This window comes from Bombina bombina, unplaced genomic scaffold (assembly GCF_027579735.1).
Source record: "Bombina bombina isolate aBomBom1 unplaced genomic scaffold, aBomBom1.pri scaffold_714, whole genome shotgun sequence".
Lineage (NCBI taxonomy): Eukaryota > Metazoa > Chordata > Amphibia > Anura > Bombinatoridae > Bombina > Bombina bombina.
Genome location: NW_026512641.1, coordinates 58,286 through 82,500, shown reverse-complemented (window position 1 = coordinate 82,500; position 24,215 = coordinate 58,286). Strand labels below are relative to the sequence as shown.

Genomic DNA, 24,215 nt, shown 5'->3' with positions numbered 1-24,215 from the left:
ATACATACATACATACATACACACACACACACACACACACTCATACATACACACACACACACACACTCATACATACACACACACACACACACTCATACATACACACACACACACTCATACATACACACACACACACACACTCATACATACATACACACACACACACTCATACATACATACACACTCATACATACATACACACACTCATACATACACACACACTCATACATACACACACTCACACATACACACACTCACACATACACACACTCACACATACACACACTCACACATACACACACTCACAACAAACGGACTCATGCACACAGACTGACAACATACACGCACTCACAACATACACACAGACTCATAAATAAACGTACACACTTACAACAGACTCACAACATGCACATACAAGCTCACAGCATACACTCATAAATGCACACACTCATAAATGCACACACTCATAAATGCACACTCACAACACACACACTCATAAATACACACTCAGAACATGTACATACAAGCTCACAGCATACACTCACAACATACATACTCATAACATATGAACACACAACATACACACATAAATACACTCACAGTACATTAATATATCATTTTTTTTACCCTTTATTACCCATTCCCCAGTTTTGCATAACCAACAGTTATATTAATACACTTTTTACCTCTGTGATTACCTTTTATCTAAGCCTCTGCAGACTGCCCCCTTATTTCAGTTCTTTTGGCAGACTTACATTTTAGCCAATCAGGCTAAGAAATTAGCATATGAGCCTACCTAGGTTTAGCTTTCAACTATGAATACCAAGAGAACAAAGCAAAATTGATGATAAAAGTAAATTGGAAAGTTGTTTAAAATTACATGCCCTGGGATTCCGGTGGAGGAGGAGCTAGACAGGTGTAGCTCAGCTCGCACCTCCAGTCCCACAGCTACTGGCGGAGAAACCCCTTGCGCCTTGCCTCAATCCCTGAGGCTGCTTTTCTGGACAGACAATTAAAATGCCTCTGGAACCCTCACCAGTGGTCTTCCATCCCACTGGGCATACCTGTTATCGCCTGCTCGGACTCACCTCAAAGATACCTACAGGTCAAATGACTTAAGCAAAGTGAAGATTAAGCTACGTGCTTTCCCGGTCTACAAGACACTTTCCCGACTGCCCCTGAGGTGACTGGCTCCTTGGACTGGCTTCCCTTCCCCAGGTCTGCCCCCGCTTCCCCAGCTTAGACACTCTCAAGCTCCAAAGCTATTAGGACCCTTTACAGCCTTACCTGCCGCACTGTCCGGGAGTGGTGGTTCCCCAGTTGGCTGTATCTGTTGTTCGGTGGCTGCCCCGCCTCCTCCCCCACCGGTGCTGCGTGGGAGGGAGACGGGTTTGGACCTGGATTGTCGGCCGGCTGTTGGAAGCTTTTCTCTTGCCGCTGTAAGTTCCCGGTGTAGTGCTGTTCTCTCCCCTCCCACCGCTGCTGCGTGAGGGGAGCTGCACCTTGACTGTCATACAGCGCTGTGGAGCAGGAGCTCCGGAAGAGACTGCCTCTAAGATTTACCCCCCTCCGGTGGGATCCGGACCAAAACAGCGGGTGCAGCGGGCGGCCAGACTACAGGAACAGGGGTGAGTCATGCCATTTCAATTGTTGTTTTAAACCGATATTCGGCAAAAGGGAAAAGTAGAGACTTGAACCTCTGAGCGGGAGATTGAGCTGGGAACCCTAGGATTGAAGGACTGGTAACTGCCCCCCTGGAGCCCCGCCACTAGATTCACGTAGGAGGGGTAGATTTCAACATTGTTATTCATCAGGGGCTTTTGAGAAAAATAAGAATACATTTTCTTTTGATTGATCAATTTTATATCATAAACCGAAAAAGCGTTAGCAACGTTGAAAAAATGTTTCTCCACTATTAAAGGAACTTATGTTAGTATAAACTTTTTTGTTAAGGACCGAGGTTGGGACTATAGCACCTGAAGCAACCCTTTTCTAGGAAAAGGTGAAGGGGGAGAGAGAAAAAAAAGGAAAAAAAAAAACAAGAACGCTACTTTCTGATTACATTGGATTCTCAGTTCCTACATTGTTTTGTGAGATCTCTTTTTTTTTCCTCACTGCTGGCTTATGCAAGCTCTCCCACAATATGTCTATATAAAAGACTTCTTTGTGTATCTCTGGTCCTAAAAAAGGGCTAATAAGCCCTGAAGTCCTAATACCAACAGTAAAAGCATTGAATGGGCTAAGTACACCTGATTCACAAGTTACAGCATCCTCGCCTAGGACTTTTGTTCTGGACTGTTATGAACTTAACACTGTTGCTTTTGTTGTAAAGTTCACAGATCTGCTAATAACTATTTAGTTACATAGTTGCCGGTTTACTGATATCTGTATACTGAGCCTAATGTTTTAGGTTCTTTGTCTCTATACAAGCTGGGCTACAACAGTTATGTACTACGAACTCCCAAGGTTTATTATTAGAATTGATATGTAAAGGGTCTGGTGGATTTAGCCCTGGATTTATATGCTATAATCCCCCACACCAAGATATTTACTGTTTGGATGGTTTAAAGCCATAACTCTCTTCCTCTGGGTTGAAGGAGAAGAGCGAATGCTGAAAACCATTACCATATTGTATGAGCCATCAGAGACTAGACTCTCCTAGGCTCCTAGGGATCTGGGCTTATTCACAAAAATTTAAAGATAAAAACCCAGAATACTTGTTTAAAAGTGTTTTGGGATATATTTTCAGAGTTTTAGTAGTGACCCAGAACTAACTTTGTTGTCTTCTCCCTTTTTTTTTTTTTTTGGGTTATGTCTATGCTTTAACTTTAATTGGGCAGTTAGAACAATATAGAAGAAATTATCAAAGTATTCTTAGGGGAATATAAGTGGGTGTAGCCATTATTGAGACTAGGTGCCTTAATTAAAAACTAAAGTTGCAAACACTCAAATAGTCTCAGGAAGCTACACACAGTGCCTTTTGTTTTGTCTGACATATATTTCCCTAAATAAGTAAACTTATTTTCTAGTTTAATTCACAGATATAACTGCTCAAAAACCAAGACATTTGTTAAAGTAACCTATTATTAACCTGGGTAAAACTCAGAGGTATCAATTTGTCTCCCTTTTACTGTCAGCAAAATTGTAAGAATTTTGACTCATCTTTGCATTTTGTTCCCTTTTTCCTTATACTCACTCTGCCTGTGCCTAAATTTGAAAATCTGAAGCTAAGTTGTCTGCTTTAGAGATATAGTCTTCTATAACTAAAAAAAAAAAAAATTCTGTTATCACCTTTAAAGATAGAATAATGGGATACATTACTATGTAGGTTTACTAGGGCTTAAAATTAATGTCCCATAAAGGAAAGAGAAAGAAGTAAATTCCATTTTACACTGACTCTTTTTTTCTTACACATCAGAGAAAGCCGTATCCTTTGAAGCATCTACACTAAAAGGCTGAAACCTCTAAAGAAACACTATTAGGCATACTATAAGTGTATAGTACACATCTGAGATTCTGAAGGATAGGTATCGAAAAATACTTTCCTCTTTTGAAAGAATAATTACCTGCTCTGGTAAAAATTTGGACTTTTACCTAATTCTAATAGAGGATCAATAGTATAGTAATCTAGATACTGGTAGAAGTGCGGCCTGGACCCAGAGGATTTGGAGAGGAACAACCCCATGTTGCTGCAATAAATTTTTGCCACTTTCACTATTTTTTTAATTTTTTTTTTTTTTTTCTCACCTTGTATCACATAACCTATAGCCTAACCAATCGACTTACTCAGCACAAGTTATAACCCTAACGGGCCTTGAGCTCCTTGCACTGCCGGGCTCCTTGAGCCCCTAGACACTCCCTGTACTCCTTCACTTTTCCTCCACTGGCACAACCTCACTTTCCTCCACAACTAAATTATCACTCACATTCACTTCCCCTTCCCCCCCCCTTTTTTTTTTTTTTTGTCCCCTCTCCAACTGTGCAACACTTAAACTCACGCACGCAGTACATGGATAAATTCCTTTCTAACTCCCCTAAAATCCCTTCCCCAAATATGACAGGAAGGAATAGAGATAAGAAACTTAAAAACACACTAGACCCACTTGTTGAACAAATAAATCCCGTCAATGCGGCAGCATTACCAGAAAATCTTAATATGCAGATACTAGTGACCAACATTTCGGAGGCACTTGCTCCTAAATTCGATTCACTTAAAACTGAAATTAAGCAGGACATCTCCTCTTTAACTCATGAGGTGAGGCAGTTCTCGAGCAGACTGCAAGAAGTAGAACAGAGGGTCTCGGACCTAGAAGATCAAGCTACTATACATAATACTAAAATTGAGACCTCAACTAAAAGACTACAAAAAATGCTGGATAGGGTAGAGGACCTTGAAAATCGTTCAAGACGGAATAATCTAAGAATAATTGGCCTTCCTGAAAGTAAGAAATTTGAAAATCTTGATACCTTTATAATTGATACCCTCACTAAAGCGCTGAAAATCCCTTCTACCCATCCATCAATTATAATTGAAAGAGTCCACAGAATAGGCGCTCCACGCTTAGACAGTAATAATGCCAGCAGACCTCGACCTATAATTGTAAGATTTCTTAACTATAAAGATAAAGATCTTTTACTGCAATATTTTCGCAAGAACCAACCAATTATGATAGAGGATAATAGAATTATGATCTTTCAGGACTTTTCGGCAGACACAGCATCAAAGAGAAGGGAGCTGGCTCCGATCTGCTCCAAATTCATACAACAGGGATATAGGGCAGCCCTGATATACCCCTCAAAATTGAAAGTGGTAATAAAGGGGACAACACATATTATTGAAGATGTTCAAGTAGCTGAAAATCTTTTTAAAACCCTAGACACATAAATATAGTCCATAGCGTAGCATTCTTTGAAAGTAGTATTATGGTGATGACAGGTATAAAAATGGGGAATGGGAGTCCCCTCCCTTCCCCCCCCCCCTTTTTTTTTTCTTTTTTTCTTCTCTTCTTCTCTCTTCTCTTTCCTTCTTTTTTTCCCTCCCGGTTCTCTCCTCCCATTTATTTTTCCCAATTTTACTTATCCCGCTCCCATATTTAGAGTTATATGACGCATAAATCTAATAACTTTAAAATTGTATCCTGGAATGTTGGGGGAATCTCTTCCCCCATTAAACGTAAGGCAATTTTATCACACCTGCGGAAAGCTCAGGCAGACATCGGATTAATACAGGAAACTCACTTAAATTTAGAGGAGTCATTAAAATTAAAATCAAGCTGGGTAAAAGAAGTCTATGCGGCTCCGAGTGTTGGGAAGAAAAGGGGAGTTGCATTACTCATAGGTAAAAGAATCCAAATGGAGATTCTACACTCTGAGGCTGACTCCGGGGGGAGGTATGTCTTAGTTAAAGTGAAAATAGGTCAGGAAAAGTACACAATCTGTAATGTTTATGGCCCGAACAAAACTGACTCTGAATTTTGGGAATCATTACAAGTTAGACTCCTATCTACCGCGGAAGGCCACCTAATTTTGGGGGGGGACTTCAATATGTCCCCTCAATGTCCTATAGACAGACTTAGAAAAGACTCTAAGCTCCTGAAACAGAAGAAGGACAATCTTGATTTTAAAATAATTAAGAATATCAAACAGGTCCTTTCTTTACGAGACATCTGGAGATACCAGAATCCTGACACTCAGGATTTCACTTGCCTATCTAAGGCTCATAAAACCTTGTCGAGTATTGACTTGTTTTTAATTAGCGATCATTTGAACTCCACAATGATCAAATCTGAGATAATGCCAATTTTTTTATCGGATCACGGGCCTATATCTCTTGAATTTAATCTGGCCCAATCTAGACCCAAGACCTTGCGATTCTTCTTTCCTTGCTATCTTTTCACTGACTTGAAGTTCAAGCAGTGGCTCAGGAATAAATTCACGGAATATGCTCAATTTAATATTAACTATGTGGATCGTTCAGACATCTTCTGGGAAACTGCTAAAGCAGTACTCAGAGGGGAAATCATTGCATATTCCGCTATTCAAAATAGGAGAAGAAAAGCAAGGGAAAAGGAAGTCTATAATTCATTGATTAATTCTTATAATCTCTACTTACTGGAAAGAACTCCTCTAAATTGGGCTAGATATATCCGAGCTAAAGCCGCGAGAGATACCTTCTATCTAACTCAGGAAACATTTAGTGAGCTTAGACTGCAAGCTAAAATGCATACATTTGGTAATAAATCTGGTAAAATGTTAACCAAATTAATTAAGAATGAGAATAAAAAATCCAACATTGACAAAATACAACACAACGGGAAACTCTTAGCTAAGTCTGAAGAAATTACAAGTACATTCCAACATTACTATCAACAACTTTATACTAATTCGGAATTTGACATAGATAAAGCGACTGAATTTTATAGTAAAATCATTTTTCCTATGGCTACCCCTGAGGAGGTTGCTAGACTTAATGCTCCTATTACAACGGAAGAGATTGAAAAAATAATCACTAAACTTTCCCTAAACAAGGCAGATGGACCGGATGGATTGCCCAATGAACTCTATAAAATTTTATCATCAGAGATTGTCTCTCATTTAGCTAAATTATATAATGATATATTTATTCACCACAAACAGCCTACGCCTTCTTTCGCGTCTTCACTTACTACGCTGATCTTAAAAGAAGGGAAAGATCCTACATGCAAAGAGTCCTACAGACCAATTGCATTGCTAAACTCAGATTATAAAATCCTTTCCTCTATCTTAGCAACAAGGCTTCAGTCCATTCTATCTATAGTAATCCATCCGGACCAAGCTGGTTTTCTTAATAATCGCAATTCGTCAGCCAAGATTAGGGAATTATTGGTCACTATGGAATATATTCAGGAAAAGTCTGTACAGGGGGAGGGGGAGGAAGACCCCCCGGATTTGGCCATTCTGTCAATAGACGCGGAAAAAGCTTTCGACTTAGTAACCCATAAACACTTAATCCTTTCCTTGGCAAGGTTTGGGATTAAAGGTAATTTCCCTAAATTTGTGGAGAATTTATATAATCACTCGTCCACAAGTCTGATTGTTAATAACAACATCTCTCCCCCAATTGCATTAAAAAGGGGTACTCGGCAGGGCTGTCCTCTCTCTCCCCTTCTTTTTGACTTAGCCATAGAGCCTTTAGCAATTAGGATCAGGAGCTCACTGGAGGGTATAAAAATCAGAAACCATGTAATGAAAGTCGGATTATATGCGGATGACTTACTGATATATTTGTCTAATACAGCACAAAACATTCCAAAGCTCTTGCAGATTACTGACCAATTCGGGGTATTCTCGGGGTATAAAGTAAATGCTGCAAAATCCGAACTAATTTGGCTCAGGAAAAATACGACTAGCAAGACAGATTTACCTTTCAGAGTAGTCTCAGACTCAATGAAATACTTAGGAATTAAAATACCAATTAATTTAAAAGATCTCTATAAGGTGAATATAACCCCAATGTTAGGGTATATTAAAGAAAGGCTTAGGAATTGGCAACATTTACCACTCTCAATATCTGGCAGAACAGCCTTATTTAAAATGATACTCCTCCCCAAGTTGTTATACATTTTACAAAATGTCCCACTGATCCTATTTGAGAAAGACATACGGTCAATGAATTCATCAATTGGGCAATTTATATGGCAGGGGAAAAAACCTAAGATAGCTTTTTTCAAATTAACAGCGCCAAGAGAATTGGGGGGATTGGCTTTGCCAAATTTAAGAGGTTATAATCTCTGCTTTTTAGCCCGCATATTAGCAGATTGGTTTTCTACTAAGAACTATGTTCTAAACAATGATCTTGAACTCAATGTATGTTAACCATACTCTCTAATAGCCCTGGCGCACATGGAACTCAGAGATCTCCCAACAGGTATAAAGGAGCTTAAATTTATTCTGAACCCGCTTAAAGCATGGTCCAAACTATCCAAATCTCTTTCAATATGCTCTATGGTATCAAAATACCTCCCTTTAATCAGAAACCCGAATTTTCAACCAGTTTTTAATAGATGGCACAACAATGGGTTGGATAGAGTTATTCACTTAATTAGCCAGGAAAGAAAATGTGTTAAATCTTTTGAGGAGCTGCGGTCTGAATTCAATTTGCTAAACAAAGATTTTTATGCATGTCTACAGATAAGACATTACATTGCAGACCTTACCCATAAGTTCTGATGGAACTGGACTTTGGGTAGCTTAGAAACCTGGTTAACAATAACTAAGAATTCTTCCTTGTCCATTGCTCCGTGTTATTATACACTGAGCCTTAACAGGGCCTCCCCTATGTTGGAGAAATTGGCCATGACCTGGAATAGTTTAATTCCACATAGCAATATTGATTCTGAAATCATTCAACTCTCAGTGAGCAAAGTAATAAAAACGACACTCTCTTCTAACTGGCGTGATGCTCACCTGAAACTTTTACATAGGGCATACTTCACCCCGGAAAAAGGCCTCAGAGTCCGAAATAATGAATTTAACAAATGCCCTAAATGTTCGTTCTTAGCCGCTGATTTAATTCGTATGTTTTGGCAATGCCCTAAACTGAGAAATTTATGGAGCAAGTTGGAATATTGGCTCAAGAATAAACTCAAAATTGAGCGAACAGTCCTTTCACTGTTCCAGATCATATTTTGTCTAAAACCTGAAGATGGGCAACAGCCTAATGAGAAGTTAGTTAACCTATCTATTCTAGCTACCAGGTATCTGGTATGCAAGAAATGGAAATTGAGGTCAGTACCAACTATTGCTGAAATCAGTGATCATTTAAAGAAACAATGCGTCTTAGAGCAGAAAAATACCAATATAGATAATGAACTTGATATAAAGAATTTTTTTGATAAATGGGCGCCATTCATTAAGTTTTCCCTGAGAGAGAAATCGATTATCTGATTTCCCCTTTTAAGAATTCGGAAATAATATTATTGGGTATCTGGTGATTTAAAGGTATCCTGAGAGAACCGGGACTTTTCCTCACCTCCTATCCTTCCCGTTAATTCTCCATCGTTCCTTTCCCCCTTGGAATTAAAAAGGGAAAGGAAAGTTATGATTATTTTTTTTTATTATTTTTTTTCTCTCTCTTTCCTTTTTCTTCTCCTAAATATAAATAAAACACTCCAACAATGAGTAAAGAGAGGATAGACAGATGATTTAGCTTTAGCCGATTAGGTATATGACTGGTAATACGCAATTTTTGGTTTTTTGATTGTTAATGGTTCTTTCTCCCTGGAAATTTTTTGTTGTTGTTTTCTTTCTGTTTGTTTTATAATATTGTGATTCTTTGTTTTCATGGAATCTGTACTCATTGCTGGCAATAAAATAAACAATATAAAAAAAAAAAAAAAAAAAAATTACATGCCCTATCTGAATCATGAAAGTTTATTTTTGACTAGACTGTCCCTTTAATGACATGATCAAAATCCTTATGAGTTGATTGATTACAGTCAGTTGATGTCTATGGGGCTGATTCTCTAAAGCTCTGTGGGCTGGGGAGATTCTATAAAAAAATACTCACCTGCACTTTTATTTCCCTGGTGGAATTATATAAAGCCACTTTTTACAGTGAAACAGGGTGTCTCGCTAAAGGGCGTATACTGCATTTTCTTATGGGAAGGAAAAACGTGCATTACTAAAGTGCGCAATGAAAATCGTAAATTAAAAATCATTCAAAACCAATACTTGAACAATTCACATAAAACTATGCCGGAAAGAATTGTATTGCTTAGGTGCATCAAAAATCGTAACAAAATTATTTACCTAAAATCGTATTTTATCAAAAATGTAAAAGTCCTATGTAAATTACACAGGAATAAATCATATTAACTATGCACAGTGTACACTGTAATTTAAGTTCACTGGATGTGCAAAAAACACAGAAATTTGTACTTAAAATACAAAGGGGCCGATTTATCAAGGGCTGAATGGCCTTCAGGCTCGCCGGAAATAAGTTATGAAGCAGTGGTCTGCTGCTCCATAGCTGGGCTTGCTGCCTCTGAGGCTGCGGTCTGCAATCCGCCCTATCCTATACGATCGGGTTGACACCCCCTGCTAGCGGCCAATTGGCCGCAAATCTGCAGGGGACAGCATTGCACAAGCAGTTCACCAGAACTCCTTGTGCAATGTTAAATGCTGACAGCGTATACTGTCGGCATTCAGCAATGTCTATCGGACATGATACACTACAGCATATCATGTCAGACAGACAATGATAAATCGGCACCAAAGCGTAATTGTTGTTTTTTTCGTAAAATAGGCTGAACATGGGTGTTCCATGGGCGTGTACAAAATCGTCTCTCTAATCCCAGCATACTTCTGTAAAGATTTTTCCCACTACAGATTCAACAGTTTTTCTTCGCCAGTTAGAAGGTGCAGAGCTTTTCTCAAAATACTTAATACCCTAATAGAAAAACACACGCATATGAAAAAAGAAGTGATTGTAAGATGATATACGCAGAAAGCAGCGTAATGTGATTTATATTGACTGCATGATTTCAGTTTTTAATTCCCCCCCCATTGCTAATTTCGTTCCATTGAGCAAAGGGTCCCTTTCCATTGAGCTCAATTACTTTATAAAGGAGACATCTCGCCACACACAAGGACTGCCCCTTTTTTTTTTTTTTACAATACTTCCACCATGGCAGCCCCTGTGAGGGTCAACGTGAAAAAAACACATCTGATCTGGAGAGCTTTAGAGAATCAACCCCTAAGTAAGCTTAATTTTTGTACTGACCTCATGCTGCTGCTGGCGTGTAATACCAGTACTAGTTACTACTGTAACTTTATTTACATTAAAGCTGCTAACTAGCTGCTCTTCCTTTGCTGCTCTGCAGACATCCCCATAGGAAATAACTGCTGAATGCTTTCATTAACAACTTGTGAATGACCCCATGAGTAGATATCAGACAAATCCCAAAACAAATTTGTCATGAGAAATAATCCGAAACAAGACTGTGGCATTCATATGATGCATTAGAGGTGAATAATAGACAGGGCAAGTGGTAGTAGTATTAACCCCTTGCTGCAGCCCCCTCTGCCAGAGCAGGGGTTACTATTAATTATACAGCCTTAGGTAAGACCCATCTGCTGCTATCACATGGGCTCAGCACTTTGTATATAGACGCATAATTTTTTTAATTTAAGAATAACAGGATTCAGGTTTGCTTATTATATTTTGGGAACATTAATAGGTTCAGCACGCTGCAAGGCTCACAGATAGTGATTTGAATGGGTGCTGGGTGCAGCTTGCCCTAACTGGCACAGCTAATACGCTCAGCAATTATCTGGATGATACACAGCAGGCCGGCCGGCCTAGCTTCACCTTGCAGATCTCAAGTGGAAAAGCATTGGGCACCAGCAAGACGACATCCATTAGCAATTCGTGTCATTTCCTCACCAGAAATCAGAGAGGGCAGAAGGCACTGAGCGCCAGTGATAAGATGTGAGGGCAGCTCATTAAGGCTGTCACAAATGCCCGCAGCACACGGCTCCCTGGGCCCCAGTCAGCAGATGGATGGAGGAGATATGGGGAAGTGTCATTCTGTAAGAAAACACATACAGCCTGGTCAAGTGGAATGACCACAGTGGGTTATATTCACTAACATTGTGCCATGTATACTGGGGTACTAATAGAATATACTGATGCCACCTATTTAAGGAATACAGTGGACTCAATTAACATTATGGGCCAGGTTATGTGTTATACCATAGTCATGTGCTATATATGTGTTATACAATAGTCGTGTGATATATATGTGTTATACCATAGTCGTGTGATATATATGTGTTATACCATAGTCATGTGCTATATATGTGTTATACCATAGTCGTGTGATATATATATATATATGTGTTATACTATAGTCATGTGCTATATATGTGTTATACTATAGTCATGTGCTATATATGTGTTATACCATAGTCGTGTGCTGTATATGTGTTATACCATAGTCATGTGCTGTATATGTGTTATACCATAGTCATGTGCTATATATGTGTTATACCATAGTCGTGTGCTGTATATGTGTTATACCATAGTCATGTGCTGTATATGTGTTATACCTTAGTCATGTGCTATATATGTGTTATACCATAGTCGTGTGCTGTATATGTGTTATACCATAGTCATGTGCTATATATGTGTTATACCATAGTCATGTGCTATATATGTGTTATACCATAGTCATGTGCTATATATGTGTTATACCATAGTCATGTGCTATATATGTGTTATACCATAGTCATGTGCTATATATGTGTTATACCATAGTCATGTGCTATATATGTGTTATACCATAGTCATGTGCTATATATGTGTTATACCATAGTCATGTGCTATATGTGTGTTATACCATTGTCGTGTGCTATATGTGTGTTATACTATAGTCATGTGCTATATATGTGTTATACCATAGTCGTGTGCTATATATGTGTTATACCATAGTCATGTGCTATATATGTGTTATACCATAGTCATGTGCTATATATGTGTTATACCATAGTCATGTGCTATATATGTGTTATACCATAGTCATGTGCTATATATGTGTTATACCATAGTCATGTGCTATATATGTGTTATACCATAGTCATGTGCTATATATGTGTTATACCATAGTCATGTGCTATATGTGTGTTATACCATTGTCGTGTGCTATATGTGTGTTATACTATAGTCATGTGCTATATATGTGTTATACCATAGTCATGTGCTATATATGTGTTATACCATAGTCATGTGCTATATGTGTGTTATACCATTGTCGTGTGCTATATGTGTGTTATACTATAGTCATGTGCTATATATGTGTTATACCATAGTCGTGTGCTATATATGTGTTATACTATAGTCATGTGCTATATATGTGTTATACCATAGCCGTGTGCTATATATGTGTTATACTATAGTCATGTGCTATATATGTGTTATACTATAGTCGTGTGCTATATATGTGTTATACCATAGTCATGTGCTATATATGTGTTATACCATAGTCGTGTGCTATATATGTGTTATACCATAGTCGTGTGCTATATATGTGTTATACCATAGTCGTGTGCTATATATGTGTTATACCATAGTCGTGTGCTATATATGTGTTATACCATAGTCGTGTGCTATATATGTGTTATACCATAGTCGTGTGCTATATATGTGTTATACCATAGTCGTGTGCTATATATGTGTTATACCATAGTCGTGTGCTATATATGTGTTATACCATAGTCGTGTGCTATATATGTGTTATACCATAGTCGTGTGCTATATATGTGTTATACCATAGTCGTGTGCTATATATGTGTTATACCATAGTCGTGTGCTATATATGTGTTATACTATAGTCGTGTGCTATATATGTGTTATACCATAGTCGTGTGCTATATATGTGTTATACCATAGTCGTGTGCTATATATGTGTTATACCATAGTCGTGTGCTATATATGTGTTATACCATAGTCGTGTGCTATATGTGTGTTATACCATAGTCGTGTGCTATATATGTGTTATACCATAGTCGTGTGCTATATATGTGTTATACCATAGTCGTGTGCTATATATGTGTTATACCATAGTCGTGTGCTATATATGTGTTATACCATAGTCATGTGCTATATATGTGTTATACCATAGTCATGTGCTATATACAGTATGTTTTATACCATAGTTATGTTCTGTATATCTTTATAACCCAGTGTAACTGCCTAGTTGAGGCTCTGATAAATTCTTTTTGGTCTAGAAAACAGTTTCCAAAGAGCCGCTGTCTCACCTGTCTTTTCAGCTACAAAAAGGAATATGTACCCGGCCTGTGAGCTGGCAGTACAGGCAGACTGGCATGTTCTTGCCTGGCACAGGTCTGTCCATATCCAGACACCAGAGGCACAGAATGTAATTGGAAAAGCATATTACATTAGCTGATTTCCTAGACTGATAAAAAAGAATTGATTTCCTTTCAGAGGAAATTGAATGTAAAAAGCAGCTCAGTGTCTGTTCCCTGTGAATAATAAGATTACCGCAGTTTCTCCTCTGTAATGAAGGGTCATTGTATGTCAGGATCATTATATAGGGATCCTGCCAGGCACAATCCTCTGTCATTATTTGCCTGCTTTTCCTCTCATTTAAGACCATTAAATATGACATTTCAACAACACATAAAACGATTCAATATAGCAAGTGAAACATTATTGCAATATACATTCATAATTTATTTTGCAGCCTTTTGTTATTAAATACATTTAAAAATTGTGCTTATTAATACTTTAGGCAATTTATGTGAGTTTTTGTTTACTTTTTCCTCACTCCCTAAGCTTCTCTGGTGTCACATGCTTTTTAAAAGTTTATCAGTTTTGCATCAACAATCACGATAGGAAAATCATTATTTGCAATAGTAACTGAGTTGAATCAGTGCTAACCCTCCTTAAGGGGATACAAGAGGGCAGGCTACCCCAGTATGCACATGTGCAAACAGAGTTTGTGCTATATCTGAATATTAGTTTGTGATTGGTTACCCACGGTTCTTTTGTTCTGGGGGACGGGGAAATCAGTGAAAAGAATAACCATAAAACAATATACTCATTACACAAAATTAAAGCTGCAGTTTTTAATGCAAAGGTCTTATATATGAAGGTTTATAATCATGTAGTTTACAATTTGTTTTTAGTGTGTCTTTAAATCTGAAGACTATAGTTTTCCCTCTATCCCCAGAGAGACAAGTGCCTTGTGTGGAAATCGGAACATTTACCCTGCAACATGCTACACAGTGATTGCCTAATCAATCTGTCACTAAGTGGCCACAGCAAATACAATAAGATAAACGAGAAACTTTTCAAGAGGTGTGTCCTTAGTGTCTGACTGCAAAACGTTGCAAATTGTGCTAACAATATGGCAGTGTAAATCTGTTAAAATAAATTGTTGTGTGTGTGCAGTGTGCAGATCTTTAGCAATGATGGGGCATAAATTAAAGGTGACTTTAATGCTGCTTTATCTTAGGATATTCTAGGCTAGGGGTTCGTATGTTTATACCGGATGCCCATGTGTGATAAGTAGGTGCCTCTGTGTACTGATCTCATTGTATTTTGTCTGCAGGGAGGACGGACCCTCTCAAAATTCAGCTGCTGAAGGAAGCTCCAGATCTTATTTTAAAGACCCTCCAAAAGGCAATGGACCTTGGTGAAAAGCGCTTGCAGGTAATGTAATTTAACCTGGTAAACTCCTGACCTTACAGGTAAATGAAATGCCACAAATACCTGACCTTACCGGTGTACAAAATGCCACGTAAACCCCTGACCTTACTGGTGTACAAAATGCTACGTAAACCCCAGACCTTACTGGTGTACTAAAAATGCTACGTAAACCCCTGACCTTACTGGTGTACAAAATGCCATGTAAACCCCTGATCTTACTGGTGTACAAAATGCCACGTAAAACCCTGACCTTACTGGTGTACAAAATGCCACGTAAACCCCTGACCTTACTGGTGTACAAAATGCTACGTAAACCCCTGACCTTACTGGTGTACAAAATGCCACGTAAACCCCTGACCTTACTGGTGTACAAAATGCCACGTAAACCCCTGACCTTACTGGTGTACAAAATGCCACGTAAACCCCTGACCTTACTGGTGTACAAAATGCCACGTAAACCCCTGACCTTACTGGTGTACAAAATGCCACGTAAACCCCTGACCTTACTGGTGTACAAAATGCTACGTAAACCCCTGACCTTACTGGTGTACAAAATGCTACGTAACCCCAGACCTTACTGGTGTACAAAATGCCACGTAAACCCCTGACCTTACTGGTGTACAAAATGCCACGTAAACCCCAGACCTTACTGGTGTACAAAATGCTACGTAAACCCCAGACCTTACCGGTGTACAAAATGCCACGTAAACCCCATACCTTACCGGTGTACAAAATGCCACGTAAACCCCAGACCTTACTGGTGTACAAAATGCTACGTAAACCCCTGACCTTACTGGTGTACAAAATGCTACGTAAACCCCTGACCTCACTGGTGTACAAAATGCCACGTAAACCCCTGACCTTACTGGTGTACAAAATGCCACGTAAACCCCTGACCTTACTGGTGTACAAAATGCTACGTAAACCCCAGACCTTACCGGTGTACAAAATGCCACGTAAACCCCAGACCTTACCGGTGTACAAAATGCCACGTAAACCCCAGACCTTACTGGTGTACAAAATGCTACGTAAACCCCTGACCTCACTGGTGTACAAAATGCCACGTAAACCCCTGACCTTACTGGTGTACAAAATGCTACGTAAACCCCTGACCTTACTGGTGTATAAAATGCCATGTAAACCCCTGACCTTACTGGTGTACAAAATGCTACGTAAACCCCAGACCTTACTGGTGTACAAAATGCCACGTAAACCCCTGACCTTACTGGTGTACAAAATGCCACGTAAATACCTGCAAAAGTAAGGAAGGTACAATGCTGTACGTAACCAATAGGAGGCGCTAGTAAAAGATAAGCAAAAATGTGAGCAATGATACAACCCACTTGATCAAATGATATATAGTGATATGTATAAATCTGAAACCACATAAAATGCTGCTACCAAACGAATAGCGATGATAAATGTATTATAACATATATATCTTATCAGACAAATAAAAAGAACCAGCAATGTCCATATAAGTAGTGATAGGTATAGAGTCTGATAGCTATATACTTATAGCTCCAGATGGAATGCCAATGGAAGCCCCTTCTTCAAGTACACTATCTTCTACTTGATACAGGGTATGATGGCTGCACTCTTACCTCACCAAAAACAATGTGATGACTCTACAGCAAAATAATGGAACAAACAGAGGCGCCGCATGTATGTATCAAATAATGCAAGATTTTTTACGCACAGAGAGGCGATACAGGGTACTCACATGTGAGAAAGGGACTCTGTTATGCCAATAGGAACAGGCTGGATTTCAATCAGCGATCCAGCTAGCTGAACTCCGGTGTTACTGGAACTCCAGTGGTACTGGAACACAGGGTCTGCAACAATGTGGGAGAGCCCCTAGGTAGCATTGGCTTAAAGTTAAACATATCCAATGGATTTATTTAAAAATATTAAAACCAAAGTTAAAAACTATGGCATAGTTTCTCTCATTCAATGCTAGAGATTTCACTGTTGACAGCATGGGGTCGATTTATGAAGCAGCAGATGCTTCTTCCGATCCACTCTGCTTCAGTTCTGCCTGAAGCGGAAGTTAAGATACAGCGGTCCTACAACTGCTGCTCCTTAACTCATCCGCCACCTCTGAGGTGGCGGACAGCAATCAGCCCGATCAAATACGATCGGGTTGATTAACACCCCCTGCTAGCGGCCAATTGGCCACAAATCTGCAGGGGGCAGTATTGCACAAGTAGTTCACAAGAACTGCTGGTGCAATGATAAATGCTGACAGCGTATGCCGTTGGCATTTATCGATGTGTGGCGGACATGGTTCGCTATAGCGGATCATGTCTGTCCGCACCATGATAAATTTACCCCCATGCGTTGTTTTTAACTTTGGTTTTAATATTTTTAAATGAATCCATTGGATATGTTTAAACTCTGTGTTTATCTTTAAGCCAATGCTACCTAGAGGGCTCTCCCACATTGCCTTGTTGCAGACCCTGTGTTCCAGTACCACTGGAGTTCCAGTAACACCAGAGTTCAGCTAGCTGGATCGCTGATTGAAATCCAGCCTGTTCCTATTGGCATAACAGAGCCCCTTTCTCTCATGTGAGTACCCTGTATCGCCTCTCTGTGCATAAGAAAACTTGCATTATTGATACACATGTGGCGCCTCTTTTTGTTCCGTTATTTCACATAAATACCTGACCTTACTGGTGTACAAAATGCCACATAGACCCCTGACCTTACTGGTGTACAAAATGCCACATAGACCCCTGACCTTACTGGTGTACAAAATGCCACATAGACCCCTGACCTTACTGGTGTACAAAATGCCACATAGACCCCTGACCTTACTGGTGTACAAAATGCCACATAGACCCCTGACCTTACTGGTGTAGGAAATGCCACATAGACCCCTGACCTTACTGGTGTACAAAATGCCACATAGACCCCTAACCTTACTGGTGTACAAAATGCCACATAAATCCCTGACCTTACTGGTGTAGGAAATGCCACATAGACCCCTGACCTTACTGGTGTACAAATTGCCACATAAATAGCTGACCTTACTGGTGAACAAAATGCCACTTAAATCCCTGACCTTACTGGTGTAGGAAATGCCACATAGACCCCTGACCTTACTGGTGTACAAATTGCCACATAAATAGCTGACCTTACACCTAAACACCTGACCTTACTGGTAAAGAGTAATAACATACAGATACCTCACCTTGCTCTTGCCTGATTTACAATACAAAGTGTCACTATTGTGCCCTTACAGTACAGGCAGCTCTGTTTGGTAAATGAACCCCTCTAGTACTAGCAGCACCAGCAGGAGCAATAAGGAGACATTTTTGTGGTCTCAAACTCATTATCCTGTTGATAATTTAGTGGGAGACTAGCAACTGTATTGTGCTTTCAGTTATTGACAATATATCCTAAAAAAAGTAGTCATTTTCCGTAATAAACCATGTTTGTATAGAATATATATATATATATATATATATATATATATATATATATATATATATATAATCCCATCCGGTGTACAGTGTTACCCTCCAGTGGTCATCTGCCTGGGTGCAAACATGTATTAAATATTCCTGGAAAAACGTCGCACTCACAGGTCTTTGGATAAAGCAAATAAAATACTTTAATGAAACGTTTTCGGGGAATGCTGATGGGAATGAATGATGCTGATGATGGGGAAGAATTCCCCGAAAACGTTTCATTAAAGTATTTTATTTGCTTTATCCAAAGACCTGTGAGTGCGACGTTTTTCCAGGAATATATATATATATATATATATATATATATATATATATATATATATATATATATATATATATATATATATATATATATATATAAAAGATGCAGTAATGTCCTCTGTATCTGTGGCATTTGCCACCCCCATAGACATAAAGCATCTCTTTATGTGGTTGTCACACGCATTCATGATGTGATGTTGAGATCTTCCCACTCCTTGTATGAGACAAACAATACAGTCTTCAGATTCAGGCGTGCCACAGTCAAAGCCCTGGTTACTGCACCCACTGAGTGCGACCTTGGCTGACCTAGTGTGACTTAGTCTGCATCTGTCACACACTGATATTTGTTCCTCACTGATGTCACCAGCATTGTCAGGAACGTTAATAAAAGTCTAATCTGCTTGTTGCTCTGTCTTCTGCAGGCAATGGGTCTATACACTTTCCGGTGTCGTCCTGTCTGGTCATTCCAGTTACCGAGTCAGGAGGGAACAGCACTTCCGAGACCACATCTGCTTCCAGAGCCTGTCTAGGTTTATAGGACATTTCATGGTTTAAATAGGAAGAGAACTGTTTGATCTAAAAGCAAAGACTTCTTCAAGAAAGTGCATTGGATTTTGTAGTGGTCTCTATCTTCCTACTGTGATATAATTAACCCCAATTAGGGTTGATACACAAGCGTGGTATGCGTAATTATCCCAGCAACACATCTGTTTAGTATCTTTATGGGCATTTGTACTGAGAGGTTTAGGGTAAGTGACCAGAATCGCATGCCACGTTACATAGAATATGAGCTTATTAAGCGACAATTACATTATTTAAATATAACTAAAAGATAATTACAATGTTCTCCCCAGAACCCTTGTAATGATTATACTGGCCAGCAGCTAATAATGAAGCCAGAATTCAAGTAAAATTATCTAATATTATTTTTTTAAATATGTGGTTTAGCTAGAAGAAAATGTTATAATATTACAAAATATTACACTGCCCCACCCAGCTACTTCCTAATGCCACCCCGCTGGCAACATTTTCGGTGGAAAACAGTGAATTGGTTCCTTGATGAATATGCAAGTTATGCACCAGTAGCTCAGCCTCATAGAGGTGACCAAGGAACCCCTGGCATCTGGTCTTGAAACTCTAGACCAACAGCAGGTGCAATGCAAGCCCGGACATGAAGTCTGCTATACGTAGCATTCAGCATATCTACATTAACAATCTGGTACATTATTAACAGAATACAGAGAAATCCGCTATCACTTCACGTACTGTTTATGGGTTTTGCTTCACTAACTTCTTGGATGCCAATGACACTCTTGATACCAAAGTATCATCTCCTTCCCCACGATGGTACAACTGTCGGGGGTGCAGGGAAACCCTACCACACAGTGGGCATCACACAAGGCCCAGTTGTTTCCTCTTCTTCAACTAAATGATAGCATATACCATGTATAGATATAGCACTTACTGGGCTTGACAGCAAAAGATGTCCTTTATTCAAGTGACGTTTCGGGGGAATACACCCCTTCATCAGACCTTTATTTTATTTATATATATATATATATATATATATATATATATATATATATATATATATAGAAGAGAAAAAACTGTGCACTCACATAAGAGACAAAATACAGATCATATTCAGTCTAATATCAGACAAAATCTATATGCAATGCAAAAGTAGACAAATGAAACTCAAGGAAAAAATCTCCAAGTGCTAAAGAAAAGTCTTACAGTTCAGTAGTGTTCATAACTATAGTAAAGTCTACTTAGGTTGCGGCTGCTTCTTGAAAATGGTCTCCGGCACCTTCTCGGAGTATGGTAAAATCTGAGGATAAGAGAAAAAGCACACAAAACAAACCTATATAGTGTAGTAGCAACAAAGTAGCGGTTTGTGTCAAGTGAATCAGGAGAGGATTATAAAGTTAAAACATCCACTTTATTGAATAAATCCATTAAACGATCCAAAGGGCACAGCAAACAGATGCAGTGCCTGTTTGCTGTGCCCTTTGGATCTTTTAATGGATTTATTCCAAGTATACCCCGGGGGGGGGGGGGTACTTAGAGCTTTGGTAAGGGTACTCAGTGGCTTGATCTTTCGTTATTTTTTGCCCACTTTCGGGGCTATGCACTATTGCCTTATTCGTTTTTAAATAATAATATTCATGTGTTGCAGTTATAGGGTACTTAGGGTACAAATTTATGCCTGTAGGGGTATTTGGTACAAAAGGATTGGGAAACACTGGTGTAGTATATTTAAAATAACAGATAAGAGACAAAAAGTATAATAAGTGTCCACCCCCCAGGGTTTTTACTCACAGGATATAACCTCAACTGAAATAAGGTATGATCTGTGTGAAAGTAAATACTAGGAGTCCCGAGAGCGGTCCCGCTACATGCACAAGCCGGAAGGTGTGCATTCACTCAGGCTCTGGAATGATGGAAGGTAAATCTCTGCGTATGCAGAATAGGATTCTTACTAAATCCAGATGACAATAGGTATTAGGGAAACACTGAAACCTTTCTTGAGTTCAAACGGCATCCGCTGATAGCTGAGTATGAGTATGTGCCTAGTGACCTCTGGGAACCTCTACGTGTGTACTGAGGTAAGGTGGGCGGTGCCTTATGCATTTTGTGGTATGTCACCACTTCGTCAGAGTATTATTCACGCCCACTGGAAGTCTCCATATTTATGTGTAAATTATAAGTCCAACCACTTCAAAATCACTATAGTAAAATAGTATCTTACTCAAGAGTAGAGGAAACATAGTAATAAACTAAACAAAGTCATCACTATATATCACTCTGTTATATTAAATATTCTACACTATGCAGGTTTGTTTTGTGTGCTTTTTATCTTACCCTCAGATTATATATATATATATATATATATATATATATATATATATATATATATATATATATATATATATATATATATATATATATAATGGATTTTACATGTAAATTTAATTTAGAGCATTAAAGCATCACACCATTACCACAACTGTGAGTGTACCCAGTGCCTTTATCCAACTTTATATAATTGTTTGTGTATATGTATGTGTGTGTATTTGTGTGTGTCTGTGTGTGTAACATAGTAGATGAGGTTGAAAAAAGACAGAAGTCAACCTATACAAATTCTAAAATACTTACAATAAAAGCTCCAGTTAGCTTAAATTAATCCTACTAAAAGGTGACCTATTTAACACAAGCAATTATATCCCTGAATTCTGTTTCTAGGCAGAAATGTATCTAAACCATTTTTAAATGTATCTAAGGTATTGGCATTTACTACCTCCTTAGGTAATGAGTTCCACAATTGATTGCTCTTATAGTGAAAAAACGTTTATGTTGATGGAGATAAAATCTCCTTTCCTTCAACCTTAAATTGTGACCTTTTGTCACAAACAATTTTCTTGGAATAAGCAGAGCTTCTGCCATCTCTGTATATGGGCCTTGAATATATTTATATAAAGTAATCATGCCTCTCAAGCACCTTTTTTCTAGAGAAATCAGACCCAGTTTGGCTAAACTCTCTTCATAGCTTAAATTCTCCATTCCCCTTATTAGTTTTGTGGCCCTTCTCTGAACTTTTTCATAGTCTACAATGTATTTTTTTGAGATTGGTTCCTAGAACTGCACAATCTCAAGGTGAGGTCTTACCAGGGATTTATATAGTGACAGAATTATGCTTTTCTTCCTTGTATTAATGCCTCTTTTAATACATGCTAGTATCTTATTAGCCTTACAAGCCGCTGCCCTGCATTGTGCGCCCATCATTAGCTTGTTATCTATTACTACTTCCAAATCCCTTTCCTTCTCTGTTTGGCTAAGTCTTGACCCATTTAAATAATAGGTTGCCTGCTTATTTTTTTTTTTTCTTCCAAAATGTAGAACCTTGCATTTTTCAGTATTAAATCTCTTTTTCCATTTACCTGCCTATACCTCTATATTTTTTAGATCCCCTTGTAAAGCAAATCCTGCCCTGACCTAATGACCTTACAATAACTTTGTATCATCTGCAAAAATAGAGGTGTCGCTATGTATTCCTTGCTCCAAGTCATTAATAAAAATATTAAAAAGGACAGGGCCCAGTACTGATTCCTGGGGGACTCCACCGATTACCTTTGTTCAATCAGAGTATGATCCATTCGCTACTACTCGTTGCTTCCTATCTTTTATTCAGTTTTTTATCCATGAACTAACATTTTCAGCTATTCCCAGTCCCTCAATGTTGTACATGTATCTCTCATGTGGCACTGTATCAAACGCCTTTGCAAAAATCCAAGTTTGTCACATCAATTAAATCCCCTTTATCTATATTTGTACTTACTTCCTCGTAGAATCTAATTAGATTAGTTTGACATGATCTATTTCTCAAAAAACCATGCGGATTTGAACTCATAATCTTGTTTGCACGAATATACTCATCAATATAATCCCTTCAGGTATTTTACCCACTATTGATGTCAGACTAACTGGTCTATAGCTTCCTGGATCAGTCCTGCTTCCCCTTTTAAAAAGTGGCACCACATCAGCTTTATGCCAGTCCTTGGGTACTATGCCTGAGGATAATAAGTCTTGAAGAATTAATAGTAGAGGTTTGTCTATAACAGTGCTAAGTTCCCGTAAAACCTTTGGGTGTTTTCCATCTGGGCCTAGAGTTTTATTTATCTTAATATTCTCCATTTTTTTTCCTGATAACCTATAGTGATAACCCAGTTAATGGTATGGGCTGGCATGTTCTAGTTTGTTCCATAGTATCTCCCATTGGTTCCTCTCTTGTGTATACTGGAGGAGAAAAGAACTGGTTTAGTACCTCAGCCTTCTCCCTGTCACTGTTAATCATGCTACCTTTCACACATTTTAATGTACCTATATTGTCCTTCTTAGATTTTTTGCCATTTATATACTTAAAAAACCTTTTTAGAGTTTGACTTGAATCCTTTGTTGTTTAAAAAGAAAGATAATCTCTTTATTACCCAATCCCCAGTTTTACATAACCAACACTGTTATAGAAATACACTTTTTACCTCTGTGATTACCTTGTATCTAAGCCTCTGCAAACTGCCCCCTTATTTCAGTTCTTTTGACAGACATGCATTTTAGCCAATCAGTGCTGGCTCCAGGGTAACTTCACATGCATGAGCTCAATGTTATCTATATGAAACACATGAACTTATGCCCTCTAGTGGTCAAAATGCATTTAGATTAGAGAGTCTTCAATGTCTAAGAAATTAGCATATGAACCTCCTAGGTTTAGC

At 38.6% G+C, this 24,215-nt stretch overlaps 1 protein-coding gene across 1 annotated transcript in view; it reads left to right on the top strand.

Moving 5' to 3' along the window:
• Positions 1–23,036, top strand: part of LOC128644484 (tripartite motif-containing protein 44-like) — a 67,332-nt gene extending 44,296 nt beyond the window's left edge. Inside the window, exons 5-6 of the mRNA XM_053697069.1 lie at positions 15,114–15,214; positions 19,368–23,036. Of these exons, the coding sequence (XP_053553044.1) occupies positions 15,114–15,201 (88 nt within the window). The 3' untranslated portion in view covers positions 15,202–15,214; positions 19,368–23,036. The remainder of the gene's footprint in view (positions 1–15,113; positions 15,215–19,367) is intronic.
• The last annotated feature ends 1,179 nt before the right edge of the window (positions 23,037–24,215 follow it).